Here is a 15,297-nt window from a genome sequence, read left to right as displayed (position 1 = left end):
TGTAGTCCCAGCTACTCAGAGAGGCTGAGGCAGGAGAATGGCGTGAACCCGGGAGGCGGGGCTTGCAGTGAGCCGAGACTGCGCCACTGCACTCCAGTCTGGGCGACAGAGCGAGACTCCATCTCAAAAAAAAAAAAAAATTAGCCGGGTGTGGTGGCGCGTGCCTGTGGTCCTAGCTACTTGCTTGGGAGGCTGAGGCAGGAGAATCACTTGAACCCAGGAGCCGAAGGTTGCAGTGAGTCGAGATTGTGCCACTGCACTCCTGCCTGGGCAACAGGGTGAGACTCCCATCCCAGAAAAAAAAAAAAAAAAGGCACCTAATCCCATTCAAGAGGGTGGAACCTTCAGGCCTAACCACCTCTTAATCCTCTCACAGTGGCAACATCTAAATTTTGGAGGAACACCTTCAACCCCTAGCAGTATAAGAAAAAACAGGGCAGAAATCATATTTGAAAAGATAATGGCTGAGAATCTCAAGCCAGATAAATAAAAAGAAATGCCTATCTAGACATTATCACAGTGAAACTGCAGACATCAAAACCAAAGAAAAAATATTATAGGCAGTGAGAAGAAAAACAGAATTGACTTCAGAGGACTGACAATTAGACTGACACCAACTTCTCAACAGTGACAGTGAAGGCTATAAGGTAATGAAATAATCTTTTCAGTGTGCTGACATAAAATATTTGCCATCCCAGAACTCTATATCTGTATTTCTTTTCTTTTTTTTTCTTTTTTTCTTTTTCTTTTTTTTTTTTTTGAGACAGAGTCTTGCTCTGTCACCCAGGCTGGAGTGCAGTGGTGCGATCTCAGCTCACTGCAACCTCTGCCTCCTGGGTTCAAGCAGTTCTCCCGTCTCAACCTCCCAAGTAGATGGGATTACAGGTGTGTGCCACCACACCGGCTATTTTTTGTACTTTTAGTAGAGATGGGGTTTTGCCATGTTGGCCAGGCTGTTCTCAAACTCCTGACCTCAGGTGATCCACGCGCCTCAGCCTCCCAAAGTGCTGGGATTATAGGCGTGAGTCACTGCATCCGGCCTCTACTATATTTCTAAGACTAAGAGTAAGCTTTTTCTGTGGTAGCCCATGGGACCCTCATCTACTGGTACCGGAGTACTTGGAAAAAGTAGAAACATCTGGCACCTCTGCCTACTGTGTTCAAACAAGATCTCTTTCAACCAGACCTCGTATAATTTCTTCACATCAACTTGCATAAAAATAAGAGGTAATGATTGCATTATCAAGTCATTACACTGGGGCTGGATTTTGGGACATAGTCAGAGGTCCAATTCAAATTCCCTGGATTTGTGGTGGTGGGATTTAATATTCTGGCCACAGCAATTCCCTTCTGGAAATATGTTTGGGGATATCACTGTTTTTTTGTTTGTTTGTTTGTTTGTTTTTTGAGATGGAATTTTGCTCTTGTTGCCCAGGCTGGAGTGCAAGGGGGCAGTCTCGGCTCACCGCAACCTCTGCCTCCCAGGTTCAAGTGATTCTCCTGCCTCAGCCTCCCAAGTAGCTGGGATTACAGGCACCCACCATCATGCCCAGCTAATTTTGGTATTTTTAGTGGAGACAGTGTTTCACCATATTAGCCAGGCTGGTCTTGAACTCCTGACCTCAGGTGATCCACCTGCCTCAGCTCCCAAAGTGCTGGGATTACAGGCGTGAGCCACCGCCCCCGGCTGGGATATCACATTTTATACCAGCCAAAACTTAATGCCATTGATAACATACAGTGAACATAACACAGAAAGAGTATGCCATCTCTTCTGTCCTGGCTTTGCCAGAGCTTGTCATGTATCAAAATGATCATATTGAGGAAGTTTCTGAATATCCGATAGTAGTTGGTTAAGTTGGAAGCAGCATGAAGATTAAAAAGGTATGACCTGGAATGATATTTTAAAAGTCTCTATCTCTGAGTATATGAGAGCTGGTAAGGGCAAAATGTGGAATTATTGTATCGAGCATAGAGGACCTTGTATCATCTATAATAATGGTAGAAACATCATCATCTCTTCAGAAACACCCAATGAATGATTTTGCTTAAAATGATCAGGCTGAACCTTTTGAGATTTGCTTCAGATGGACGTGTAGGACATTTCTACGTATGGACGGAGAGGGCCCCTTGCATATTAAATAATCCATATGGCACTTGGTACGATGCTACTTCCATGAAGAATAACTACAATCGTTCGTGTATAAAGCAATCATTATAAATCTTAGCAGAAGTGTTTAAAAGCTTTCTGAGCACCACACAAGAAGACTGAGAGTTCTGAAGAAAAATCTCCTAAAGAACCTGAGAATTCTGTTGAAGCTAAATTTATTCACCAATACTGTGTATTGCAAGATTCTTTGGCAGTCTAGGTATCAGAGATTCAGATGGATAAAAGAAACAGCATCAACAGAGCATTAGTTGACAGAGTAGATGTGAAGCTGACTTTAGGCAGGTCTAGCTGACTCTAGCCTGTGGAAGAGAAGAAAGAAATAAGAAAGGCTTTTGGCCAGGTGTGCGCCACCATGCCAGGCTAATTTTTGTATTTTTAGTAGAGACAGGGTTTCAACATGCTGGTCAGGCTGGTGTCGAACTCCTGACCTCAGGTAATCCGCCAGCCTTGGCCTCCCAAAGTGCTGGGATTACAGGCGTGAGCCACCGCACCCAGCCAGAACCTGTATTTTTTTTAAAAGCCTGTTGTAAAACATCTTGAATTTGTATGCCTCTAAAGGTCAATTCGATTTGGACAGCTTATTTTGAATTTTTGAATATTATAGACATAAAAAGTCAGTGAGAAAACATTTAAAAAATAAAGACTGAGGGTTAAAGACATTTTTCAGACAAAAACTGAGACAGTTAATCTCCTGCAGATCTTGACTGCAAGATCTCGATTCTGCTAAAAGCAGAAGGAAAGTAATCCTAGATGAAAGGTCTGAGATTTTAGGAGTGAAAAGCAAAGAAAGTGGCAAAATATGGGTAAATAGAAGTGATTTTTGGCTATATAAGGTGGTTACAAAAATGTCTATGTGTTAAATAAACAGTTTAGAGTTAAAACATTAAAAATGATCAGCTGAGTGTGGATAAATTGAGTTACAGTTTTCTAAGATCTATTTGATAGCCAGCAGGAGGATAAATATATTGATTAATTTTATATGTTGAAATGTTATATATGCACATTGTGATTTTTAGGGTAACTGCTAAAGAATAGAAACAAAGTATTTAACTCCCAACATTTGGAAGAAAAAATGAAATGATTTTAAAATACTCAATCCAAAAGAAGGTAAGAAAGGGGAAAAAAATCTACAACAGATACTACAAATAGAGAACACAAATTTATAGACCTAACCCCCTCTGTATATAACATAACTACATTAAATGCAAAGGATCAAATATTTCGGTTAAAAGACAGAGATTATCAGACTGGATAAAAATTCCAGTTACTGACTTTTTGAAAATAGAAAGGATTAAAAAGACTAAAGGAAAAAGGGTAGAAAAAATTATGCAATAGAAAAAATAAAAGAAAGTGTAACTACATTAATTTCTGGCAAAATAAATTTTAAGACTTAAGCATTCAATTATAATGTAGTCCACTTAAAAGACAAAGATTGTCTGTCTAGATTACAAATAGTGAAATCCAGTAAGAGAAAAACCTAAACTGAAACATAAAGATTAAAAGTGAAAAGATTTAAAAAGACATACTATTCAATATTAATTTAAAGAGAGCTAGTGTCACTAAGTTAGTATCTGACAATAAATGGTCATAGGCTGTGTTCTCCAGAAGCAGACACTGAGATGGAGTTTGGGGAGCAAGATGTAGATGAGGGTAAACACCTGTAAAGGGAAGCAGGCTGAAGCAGGATTAAGCAGAGGGAGAGGCTGAACAGCAATGCGGACCTGACAAAGCCTTGACCAGCTTGGCTTGAACTAGGCAGGAGGATGTGATTGGGAAGGGAGGGCTTCCTGGAGTTCCAAGGCTGTGTTCCATTGCTGCAGCTGGATGGGGGCGGGGGTTGAGTAACAAGCATTTGTTTGATTTTTATTCTTTAATTCCCTTTTTTGTTTGAGATGGGGTTTCGCTGTTGTTGTCCGGGCTGGAGTGCAATGGCATGATCTCGGCTCACTGCAACCTCTGCTTCCCAGGTTCAAGTGATGCTCTAGCCTCAGCCTCCTAAGTAGTTGGGATTACAGGCGCGCCCTACCACGCCTGGCTAATTCTGTATTTTTAGTAGAGATGGGGTTTCTCCATGTTGGTAAGGCTGGCCTCCTGACCTCAGGTGGTCCTCCTGCCTCAGTCTCCCAAGGTGCTGGGATTACAGGCATGAGCCACCATGCTTGGCTTATTCTTTAATTCCTAAACATTTTACAAATAGTGTTTTGTATCTATTGAATATATTATTGAAACAGTATTTAAAAGATTACCTTTAACGTAGCATTATAGATTTGAATTCCTGATCAGGTCCTATCTTTAACTTGGGAACAGAACCCCTCTGAGACTCAGTTTCCTCCTATGTAAGGAATTCAATCTCTGCTAAGCACTCCAGTGTCTTCCCCTTACCCTTTGAAGTCTAGACTCCTTATCAAGGCCCGCAGACTCACGAGCCTGGCATCTGCCTCCATCTGAACATAGCCTGCACACCTTCTCATTGCCCATCCAGCTCTGGTCTCCCTGGCCTCCTTCCTGCTGACCCTGGGATCTGCTGAGCTCCTGCCAGCCAAGGGCTTCATACTAGCTGCCTGTTCCCTTTGCTTTGCCTGGAAGGCTTCATGGCCCTTCACCTTGTGGGCCTCTATCCAAAAGACACTTGGCCAGAGAGACCTTCTGCTACCCACTCCATCCAAAGAGTCATCCCATCTTCCCCCATCTCCAATTTATCTCCCTGCCCATCTTTATTTTATTCATGGCACCTGTTATTATTTCAACTCACATTACTTATTTGCTTATTTCCCATCCGTCACTGTCACCAGTATGGATGGTGTCTTGCTTAGCACCACGGCCCTAGACCTGGCAGGTAGGAGGCATGGACAGACATTGTAAAGTGGAGGGGCACCAGCTCTGCCTCCTCGTGTTCTCCTCCCACCCTCACCCTACCAGTTTGTCCCAAGGAGGGGCTCTGCAGTGGTTTGTAGATACACAGATAATGCAAAATAAAAACCAGTGAATAGGGACAAGCAGATGGAACCCAGGGATGGTACAGATGCATTGACCATGAAGCCCTTCACTGAGCAGCTGAAGGTGAGCCATTAAGGGAACGTAGAGCCCCACAATGGTCAGATCAAAGTGCTGCAGCCGCAGCAGAGGGGTTAGGAGCTGGATCTGAACCCAGAGCACCTGGGTCTGACACTGGCGCCTCCACTTCCTCACATGTGACTTTCATTTTCCTCGTCTATTAAGATCCCCGTCAGTCTCCTCGGTAAAGCAGGGATGATAATGGTCCCAAATCCACAGAGCTGTTGAGAGGCTTAAATGGGATGAGGCTTGTTAAGGCTTGAGACACAGAAAGTCCTCATTAAGTGTCAGCTGTAAGTATTTAATTTGCACATTACCTTAGGAGGAGTAAATGCTACTATAATTCATTTTACAGATGAGAAAACAGGCCAGGGGAAACAAAGTAATTTGCCCAATTTCATGCTCCTGGCAGACAGTAGCTTGTAAGAAATACCTTGCATTTTAAAATAGATTATTTGGAAATCCTTGTAATTTTGATCCTTGCATATCCGATGTAAACATTTATTTGGTTAAAATGTTTTAATAAAGATTTTTTTTTTTATTTCTAAGGGGAGGTGGGAATGAAATGAATTGCTGCCGCACATTAAGAGAACTTGAAATCCAAGTGGGAGAAAAGGTAATAGAGATTTTAAAGAAATGATTTCCCCCCACCCCACCCATCGTCAGCAGTAATTGTTAGTGGAGGTAGATGATAGAAAATGAGCCACACCTTGTCATCCGAGTTCTCATGTCAACGTTGTCCGACTAAATAGATCTTCTGATAACAAGCCAGTGCAAAAGCTTGTGTTCTGACTAGTTTGACTATCTTGGATGGTATCTCTTTTGATGAGTGACACCAGCAGAAGTCCTGGAATATTAATTACTTTTGTATTAACTTTAGATCATTATTAGTAGGGCTGCCTTTTCTGTCTTTGTCTAAGTCTGAGCAGGTTTTTCTTTAGAAAGGGAAAACGACTGCTTTGCAGCAGTCAATGCCAATCAAGAGCTGCATAGTAAAAATAACCAGTCAAACTCAAAGTGATATATACTTCAGTATTGAGTAATTTAGCCATGAAAACTACTATGTGTTTAGAGAAAGAGCATATAGCATCATTCCTATTTGCTGATTGTGGTTAGAGCTCACAGCACACAGCTAAGGCGGGGAGGAGATGATAATGTCATTCAAGGGTTGGAATCAGACTCCTTTTTAAAATGCATTTGGGCCTGTCAGTTACATGAGCAGTTTGAGAATCATAGTTTAATTTATTTGATTCAATATGTTGGTTTGAAATGTGACAAATTTTCTTTCTTTTTTGAACTCTTCTGAGACTCATATATTTCATACTCAAAAATAGCCAGAGATCCACAAAATGTTTGTCTCAATTTCCCTGGCTGATACCATTAACACCAGAAAATTCATCTCAATATGACAATTTCTTAGCATTATGTGTTTCTAAAAACCTGTTTCACTATAGTTGATATTAGTCGGAACCCAGGTATAATTGTCTGCTGCTTTTGCTGTGACCCATTTGTTATTCTGCAAGAAATTTGTCGTGCAACTGATATTACTTAGGGGTATATGTCTTTTTTCTGTTTAAACTGTGTTCATCGTGATATGCTTCTGGAAAAGTCCACTGTTTATGACAATTATCACAGCAGCAGAAACATTGTTAAGGATCAATAATGCAACATGACCTTGAGTGTGGAGATGCAGACAAAGGCCAGGATTGTAAATGGCCCAAAATAAGGCTGTGGTGAGCAAATCTCAGATGGAACTCCATCGCTGTCCATCCTTTCGGTTAATTTTTTTATCCCATCCTCCTCCCCGTGGAACCCCTGCTAAGAGTTGAAACCCAGGCAGTTTTCATTCAGTTGCCTGTGAGAACAAACAGGTGAAGGGAAAAGGTAACGCTTAGTACCAGAGTACTGGAGGGTTTTTTTCTGCCGTGTGTTCCAGCCAGCACAGACTGTAGCCCAAATTCTACTTACGACCCCAACCCTGGGCAGGCAAGGGAGGGTGGAGGAGACTGACCCCGGGACCCGGGCAGACCTGGGTTTCCATCCTGGGGCTCTGCCATTTACCAGCCACGTGGTCTCAGGCAAGCCCTCATTGTTGGGTTTCTTCACCTGTCATTGGGGATAACAGCCACCACCTTGACGTGCTGCTGTGCGGCTTAAAAATATCCAGAATAAAGCACCTGGAACACTTAATAAATGCCAGCTGTTGCTATTATGCTTATCCCTACAGCTTCCTTTGAAGTACAGGTAGGAACACAGATGAATCTCATTCCTTTCCAGCCCCTCCACGTCCAAATAAAGAGAACAAATCAGTACACCCCTCAACTGTGTGCTGTGTGCAGTAGCATGCTTCTAATGAAGACTCTGACCCTTCTAATGGTCACACACTAATGTTGGAGACTGAGAAGAAGACTTAGGAATGATCTAAGTAAGCCTCTCTTCCTACACATGTCATTGCTGGGTGATGGTTACAGTTTGGGAATGAAAGAATGCTAATTATTTTATTTTAAATATGAGCCCACGTGGCTTACTGGAGCCAAGAATGCATGCAGATGTCTCTGAGTTTTTGGAGCCAGGCTCTGCTGATGCGTGTGGACTGGCCTTCCTCCACCAGCAAATAATTAGCAGTGGGAACCCCAACCCAGCTGAACCCCAGCACACCTGTCCTAATTGCTTTCTTCTGCATTGAGCTTGGTCTGATGGCTGGTTTGTCAGCCTCTCTCTTCTTCACGGGCCCTCAGACCCTCCAACCGACGCTCAAGTTCATGCTCATTATCCAGTAGAACCCTTGGGCTCTCTGAGCCTCATTGTCTCTATAAGTCAAGGGAGAAGGCCAGGTTGGATGACCTCCGGGTCTCGTCTTTCTGTCTTTGGTGACTGTGCCCCATGGCTTCATGGGAAGAGATGCTCTCTGTTTGGTGGAGGAGGCTCTGTAAGCCCAGGGTGGTTCTCAGCGTGTCCTCTTCAGGATGCACGTGGTCCTGGCTCTGGTTTAATCTGCACTCACGTTCCACTCAACAGCCACACTAAGTCCTGGCACATTCCTCACTTGCTGTCATTCTCCTGGCCCTTGCTTTTCGTTTTGGCCACAACCATGACCCTCTGCTTTCATGTGGCTCCTCTGTGCCTTTGCCTGAGCGTCTCCTGGACTGGCTCTTGAGTTCTCTGGTCTTCAGCTTCTTTGTCTCCATAGTGCCCTAGGAGCCAGAGGGATTTATGGAGAATCAGGTACACCTGGGCTGAAACCCTGCCTCTGTTGCTGGGGGTGGTAGGGTGCCATGGATGGTTTCTCATTTGTTCTGAGTTTCCTCATCTCTAAAGTGGAGACAACTGTAAAGTACCTTTCAGGGTACTAATAAGAATGAATGTAAGCGAAGCCCCTGCATACAGTAGATAGTCAGTAAATGTGAGTCCCTTCCCCTACTGATGAGTGAAGCTGGTTCTCCTTGCTGAACACCACTAAAACCCTTGCTGTGGCCGTCTTTATCTGCCACCAGCTGGCAACCCCTTGGACACAGAGATGTTTGGTTTTTTTTCCCTTATGAGAAACCAAAGACTCCAACTTAACTATCTTAGAAAATAAGGAGCTTCTTATCTTACCCAAGAAGTCAGGAGGGCGTGGAGGCTAGGGTTGACTAACCCACCTACCTCTCTTTCTGGTCACCAGGAGGTTGCCACCACTCCAGGCAGATACTTTGATGTCAAATTTTTTTCAGTGGGCACATTTTTCCCAGTATGACTCTAAAAACAAGAGAAAGTCCCTCCCTGTGTCCCACAGCCTGGAATTATGCCCCACACCTAAAGCAATCATGGGCAAGGGAATTGGTTCCTGCCAGCAGCCAGGACCAACCTTGATCACCACCTGCTGTGGCCACTGGGTTCCCTCCTATGAAGCACATGGGCCCCCAAGAAGGGCAGATGTCTGAACAAAATGGAAAATAGAGGGTTTTGTTAGAAAGGAGAAGTGGGCAGCCAGGCATGGTGGCTCAGCCTGTAATCCCAGCACTTTGGGAGGCCGAGGTGGGCGGATCACCTGAGGTCAGGAGTTCAAGACCACCCTGGTCAACATGGTGAAACCTTGTCTCTACTAAAAATACAAAAATTAACTGGGCATGGTGGCACACGCCAGTAGTTCCAGCTACTCAGGAGGCTGAGACAGGAGAATCACTTGGATCCAGGAGGCAGAGGTTGCAGTAAGCCGAGATCATGCCACTGTACTCTAGCCTGGGCAACTGAGGGAGACTCTGTCTCAAAAAAAGAGAACTGGATAGAGGTGAATGCATTTGGGAAGGCAACCAATCCATCTGCTTCAGCTACCTGCAGAAGGGACCCCTCTTGGCTGGTGGGGCCTTAATCTTTTGGACACTAATGTAATTTTTCAGATTTTGCCAACTCTACTAATAATAGCTAGCACTGAGCACGTACTAGGAGCTGTTCTAAGTGCTTTATCATATTAAGGCATTTAATTCCCAGGTGAACCCCATGAGGCAGGTGCCGTTGTTATCCCATATTGATATGGAAGGAAGCTGAGAACAGAGGTTAAGCAGGCTTATGTTGATGCTTACTTTGCATTCAGCAAATGTGACAACTTGTTACACCTGTAGTTAGACCCAGTCCATCACAGAGAGAAGTCTTTCTGTTCATCATCACCGCACAAGTCAATGGAGCTTTGTGTTCCAACCACAGAGTTGCCTTTCTGTCCACGGAGCATCTACTTCAAGTGGGCATTTGGGAGTTTTCTTCCCTTTTCTCTGTGGTGTCCTGCCTTTCACTCTCCCTCCACCTGGTCAGTCTTTCATGCACCCTGTCTCCCTGCGGGGTCCCAGCTCCATCCTGGAGCGGTGGCAGCCCCCGAGACCTCAGACAGCTTCCTCACACTCTTCAGGTGAGGACTGCCAGGAGAGAAAGAACTTGAACAAAGATGCAGTGTGTTGCCAGCCTAACGAAGTGTCAGGTTTTTTACTTCATCTATCATTTGTCAACTCCCGACAAGAGGTGAAGATAGGAGTGGCTAAGACAGGAAGAAAATCCCATCTTACCACCTAAGGTGAGGTGAGGGCTCATTGTAAGCCCTGTTGAGGGAAGTACTGAGAAACAGGAAGCTATTCTGACCTGTATGGGAATACAGTGTATGTTCAGAAGGTCGTGCTCTCCCCCTCACAAAAAAATATGTTCTTCATTGAAGACTAGAATTAAAGAATGTATATTCAGTTAAAGAAGTATGAAAAGAAAAAGAAAGCATCCGAAGCCCCAGGCTGTTTGCTCTTGTATCATGTCACTACCCAAGTCAGGGAGCTCTCAGAAGAAAAAAATGCTTGAAGGTTCGGGTGCCATGATGCCAGAACATCTGGTCTACCCAGTCAGCTGTGACAAGTGTGTCTGTTGGACACCGAGTGATCTGACACAGGTTTTTATGGGATTACCCTGGTGCCTTGGAGGTGTGTGGAGATAGTAATTTCAGAAGCAATTAGTAAATAATTATAATTGCTGAGCTGCTGGCTTGCTCTGTAATATCCTCATGAAGAAGAGACAAAAGTGGTGGGTAGATTCATTCTCTTAAAGAGGTGAATTTTCTTTAAAAAGACATTTAACAATTTAATATTCAAGGGATAAAGAATCAGTTGTTAGAATCACCACCATTTCATAAACACACCTTAATTTTATAACACTACATTAGCATGAATGAATAGACCGGAATGCAGTCTGTTTGCCTAACAAAAAGGCTGTGTCAAGCTCAAAATGAGGCCATTTACTAAAACAAGCAAGCTCTTGGTTAATTCCTAATATTCCCCTAATCCTACTTTCATCAGCTCTACTTTGCTGCACTTGGTATTAATTGCCTGTTGTAGCAGGTATTTGAACACATCTCCTCTTTCATCCGAAGAAAATATTAGCATATCGTAGAGCTGTTGGGACAGATTGTATCTGAGGCACTTTTTCCTCCCCGCAGAAAAGCCTATCAATCATAACTGAATATAGTGATTAATAATGTCACAGCTTTTATTCTTGTGTCTACGTGCATCTAAATGAAGAGTAGCACTTATATTTTGATATAGAGAATCTCACACCACAAAATAATCCGTTGGCATTTTATTAAAAAATTATATTGAGAATACTTCTACCCCAGGACCTATTTTTGGTTGCTGTATCATTAATTTACTAAAGCCTTCATGAATGAACTACAGCAAAGATTCTGAAATATCAGAATTTGCAATTATTTCAGACTAAGTTTTTTGTTTTTTGTTTTTGTCTTCCTGTGTGTGACAAATTAATAGTGCAAACACAAGATTGTAGGGGTAAATGCTTAAAGCAGCATGGTGTGGGGCTACAGTCTGGAGTGCTGGCCTGAGCAAGCCCAAGCATGCGTTTGAACACCAACACAGACTCTCTGAGGGATCCTGAGCAAGCGAGTCTTGCCTCTTGCGAGACTTTCCCCATCTGTGAACTGGGTGAACAGTATTGCAAGGTTTTCTCAGTGTTTTTGGGATTCTATGTGAGAATAAATATAAAATGAACTCACCATAGTGCTAGGCCCATAGAAGTTACTTAACAAAATTAGGAGTTTGTATTTAGAGGACACAAAGCATGCGAGTTCTTACGTGGGAAGTTAAAGGATGGCATGCGATCATCTAGGGCAGCAGTCCCCATCCCCCAGGCTGCAGACCTGTACTGGTTGGTGGCCTGTCGGGAACCAGAATGCACAGCAGGAGGTGAGCGGTGGGCAAATGAGCATCACCACCTGAGCTCCGCCTCCTGTCAGATCAGCAGCGGCATTAGATTCTCATAGGAGCGCGAACGCTATTGTGAACTGCGCATGCAAGGATCTACGTTGCACGCTCCTTATGAGAATCATCTAACTAGTGTCTGATGATCTGAGGTGGAACAATTTCATCCCGAAACCATACCCCCTCACCCTGGTCCATGGAAAAATTGTCTTCCACAAAACTGGTCCCCAGTGCCAAGAAGGTTAGGGACCACCACTCTAGGATTGAAAGCTACTAGGGGAAGGATAAGAGGGCTATATGCTGAGGGTGCCCACATTTATATCTCCTTCTGAGGCCCCACACTCACCAGTGTCCACAGACAAAAACGTAACTCGTGACTGTCCTCCTGCCCCACCCCGAGAAGCCTTCTTCCCAGGTCAGCAAATGGTTCTACCACTCATCATTCATTCAAGCAGAAACAAAGGACCAGTCTTGATTACCTCTCCCTTACCAGTGCCCCTCCCATATCGCGGCCATCAGCAAGTTCTGTCTACTCTATCCCGAACTAGATCCCAAACCCGGACACTTCTGATCCATCCCCACTGCCATCATTATAGCCTAAGCCACCATCGTCGCTGGCCTGTGCTTTGTCAGTGACTCCTTAGCGGGATTTCCCGTTGCCTGTCTTGCCCGTTACAATCTGCATTCCACATGACAGCCAGAGTTATCCGTTCCAAACATAAGCCAGAGCCTTTCAGGCTTCTCTGGTGAACATGTCCATGTCTTTTGCTTGTGCATTGAGTAAACTTCAGTTAAACGCTCCAGCTTTCAGAGCTCTGCACCAGAGAGCTCTCCGGTGAGGTGTCTTTTGACTACCCTATCTAAAACCGTGCATTTTCCGTAGCACGTAGAACATTCTGAAATGTTGTTTGTTTACTTGTTTATGACTGGGATCTGTGTTCTGTGGGAGCAGGCACCTTTTCTGTCCTGTCCACTGCTGTAACTTTAGTGCCTTGAACGGTTCCTGGAGCCTGATATACACTCAGTAAATAATTATTGTATGAATAAAGAAAGTTTTGTAGAAAAGTTCGTATTGCTTGGAATAGCCAGGAACAATTGGATGAGGAAGGTGATATTGGAGCTTGAGTTTGGACCATAGATAGACTTGCAATGCACGTTGAGGATGGGGTAGGGGAAGAGATGTGGGGTAGTTTTCAGAATTGCAACCTGGCATAAGAAAAGAACATGAGGAGAGGGAAGCCGGGATGTGGCCAGAGCACTGAAAGGAGACAAACCCTGTGACTATTCTGTAGAGTCATGTTTCTCAAGGCAAGTTGCGACAGATCAGTTCTGAAAGGTAGACTGGAGGAAAAGATGCATTTGAAGGCCAGGTTTTAACCCTTAGTCATGGATCAGGAGGAGGAGGACTGAAGGTTTCTGATAAGGGGGTTATGGTGTATTTAGGAGAGTGCTGTCGGCAGCGTCATGGGTGCATTTGCTGGGAAAGCAACTGGAGTCAGGGGTACCTGTTATCAGGCTTGGAAGTCATTGGTCACCCTCTTACCATCATCATCTGCATTTGTTGAGCACCTACTGGTGTTGTAGGGACACCATGTGGTTATTGGGGATACAAAGAAGACTAAGGCCTGATTCTTGTCCTCCAGAAACTTAAAATCACCTTGGGAACACAAGCATAAGCAACACATTATGATGGTTCAAAAATGTGTTTATTGGGTGGTATATCACCTAGATCAAGAGGAGTTAGGGAATAAAGTGATACAAGTTGCTCATACTGACAGCTGAGAGATGTGGACAGTAAACTCTCTAAGACTTTGTAAGAGAAAGTCATCCCTATTGGCTACTGGGGAGGTACCCAGGGAGGGTGATTGGTTTGAACCAGGCCTTAGAGGAAGGGTAAGACTTCAGATGGTGTGTACATACCAGGGGCTCATTAAGTCTAGGAATTCATGAATGAACAGAAGAAGGCAGGCAGGAGGGCACAGGGTGGGTGTTCTCCCACCAACTGGACCAATTTGCCAGGAGGAAAGATGTCTACGGGGGTGAACGGGGAGGACATAGGCACTCCCAGCTGAGTGTGCACTGAGTGAACTAACAGTCTTCCACCCCAAACCCGCAACATATTCTACATTGTTGATCTCATCCACTCAGGTCACCAAGGCAGAAACTGGGCGCCACTTCGACTTTTCTTTCCCTCACCCTCTACATACAGTTAACCACTAGGTCCTGCTGATTTGGTCCCCTAGAGCCGGCCCCAGCTTCTCCAGTGCTGTTCCCCTAGTCCTTGAGGATTCACAATGTACGTTAGCATAGTGAAGGCTCAGAGGAGGCTGCCGTATAGAAATCTATTGAATGTTGCTGCAGCCAGCCTTTCCGTGCATGTATTTGTTTAGCTCTAGATCCAGAAGAACTTATGTTTGGAGGAACGCCATTTTGGGAAATGCTGGGGGAGTTGACAGACAAGGTCTTGTTCTACTCTAAAATGTGATTCTGGTCTATTTCTTAGGTGAGGTGGTCTGTGGCTGGCTATGCTCTTGGCAAAGTGCTACAGCCACGTGGCAGTACCCAGCGTTGGCCCAGCCTGGGAAGCTTTTCACATAACCTGAACAGTCTTCTTCGGTTTATCTTTCTCAAAGCAGCATCCTCTCCCATGAGGTCCAGACAAGCAGCAGGATGCTGGGTCAGCATGGTGGCTTCTGATCTTCCAGGCTTGCCCCTGCTGGTGTGCAGCTCTGTCCTATGAGGGAGCTGAGGCCAGGGCTCTTAGGGGCCCCAAGATTCTTGGCCTGTGGCGGCTGAGGTGGAGTACCCATCCTATGAGTGTGGGCTGGGTAAGAAAGAAAGGAAAGAAAGGAAACATTTCTTATAGATCAGCAGCCCTTTTTAAAATTTTAATTTCTAATTTTTTGTAGAGATGGGGTCTTACTATATTGCCCAGGCTAGTCTTGAACTCCTAGCCTCAAGCAATCCTCTTGCCTCAGCCTCCCACAGTGCTGGGGTTACAGGCATGAGCCACCACACCTAGCCTGGCACCCTTGTAAGTCCCTCAGTTTATAGACAGGGCACCTTTTCATAGCTGTATCATAAGCTCAATGGGTAGCTAGAGTTTCTTAAAAGAAGTCTGTAAGCTATACATTACAGGTAAGCATTTTAAAAATGAAAAATCGAATGTGGGGGAAGGTTTACATGGCCTGTGGACTTTATATAAGCACGAGTTTCCCTCTTCACCTTGGCTACAAGGAGACCCCGAACCAGAGTTTTGCTTCCTTGTGTCAACTATGGCTTTTAGGTTTCTTTAGCTCATTTTTTCGGGGTCAGCTTTCTTTTCTCCATTTTTGTGGATCTTATTTGGAT

The 15,297-nt window shown here is 44.3% G+C and overlaps 1 protein-coding gene across 10 annotated transcripts in view; it reads left to right on the top strand.

Moving 5' to 3' along the window:
• The window catches only part of EFCAB6 (EF-hand calcium binding domain 6), a 296,553-nt gene that overhangs the window by 56,499 nt on the left and 224,757 nt on the right, over nt 1-15,297 (top strand). For 8 of the 10 annotated variants that reach the window (XM_058431306.1, XM_058431310.1, XM_032138757.2 and 5 more), the window contains one exon: nt 5,774-5,840. The exons of the other annotated variants lie outside the window; for them this stretch is intronic. In XM_058431306.1, the coding sequence (XP_058287289.1) occupies nt 5,774-5,840 (67 nt within the window). The remainder of the gene's footprint in view (nt 1-5,773; nt 5,841-15,297) is intronic. 10 annotated transcript variants of the gene reach the window in all.

This window comes from Hylobates moloch, unplaced genomic scaffold (assembly GCF_009828535.3).
Source record: "Hylobates moloch isolate HMO894 unplaced genomic scaffold, HMol_V3 SCAFFOLD_19, whole genome shotgun sequence".
Classification (NCBI taxonomy): domain Eukaryota; kingdom Metazoa; phylum Chordata; class Mammalia; order Primates; family Hylobatidae; genus Hylobates; species Hylobates moloch.
This window is presented reverse-complemented; position numbering and strand designations above follow the sequence as displayed.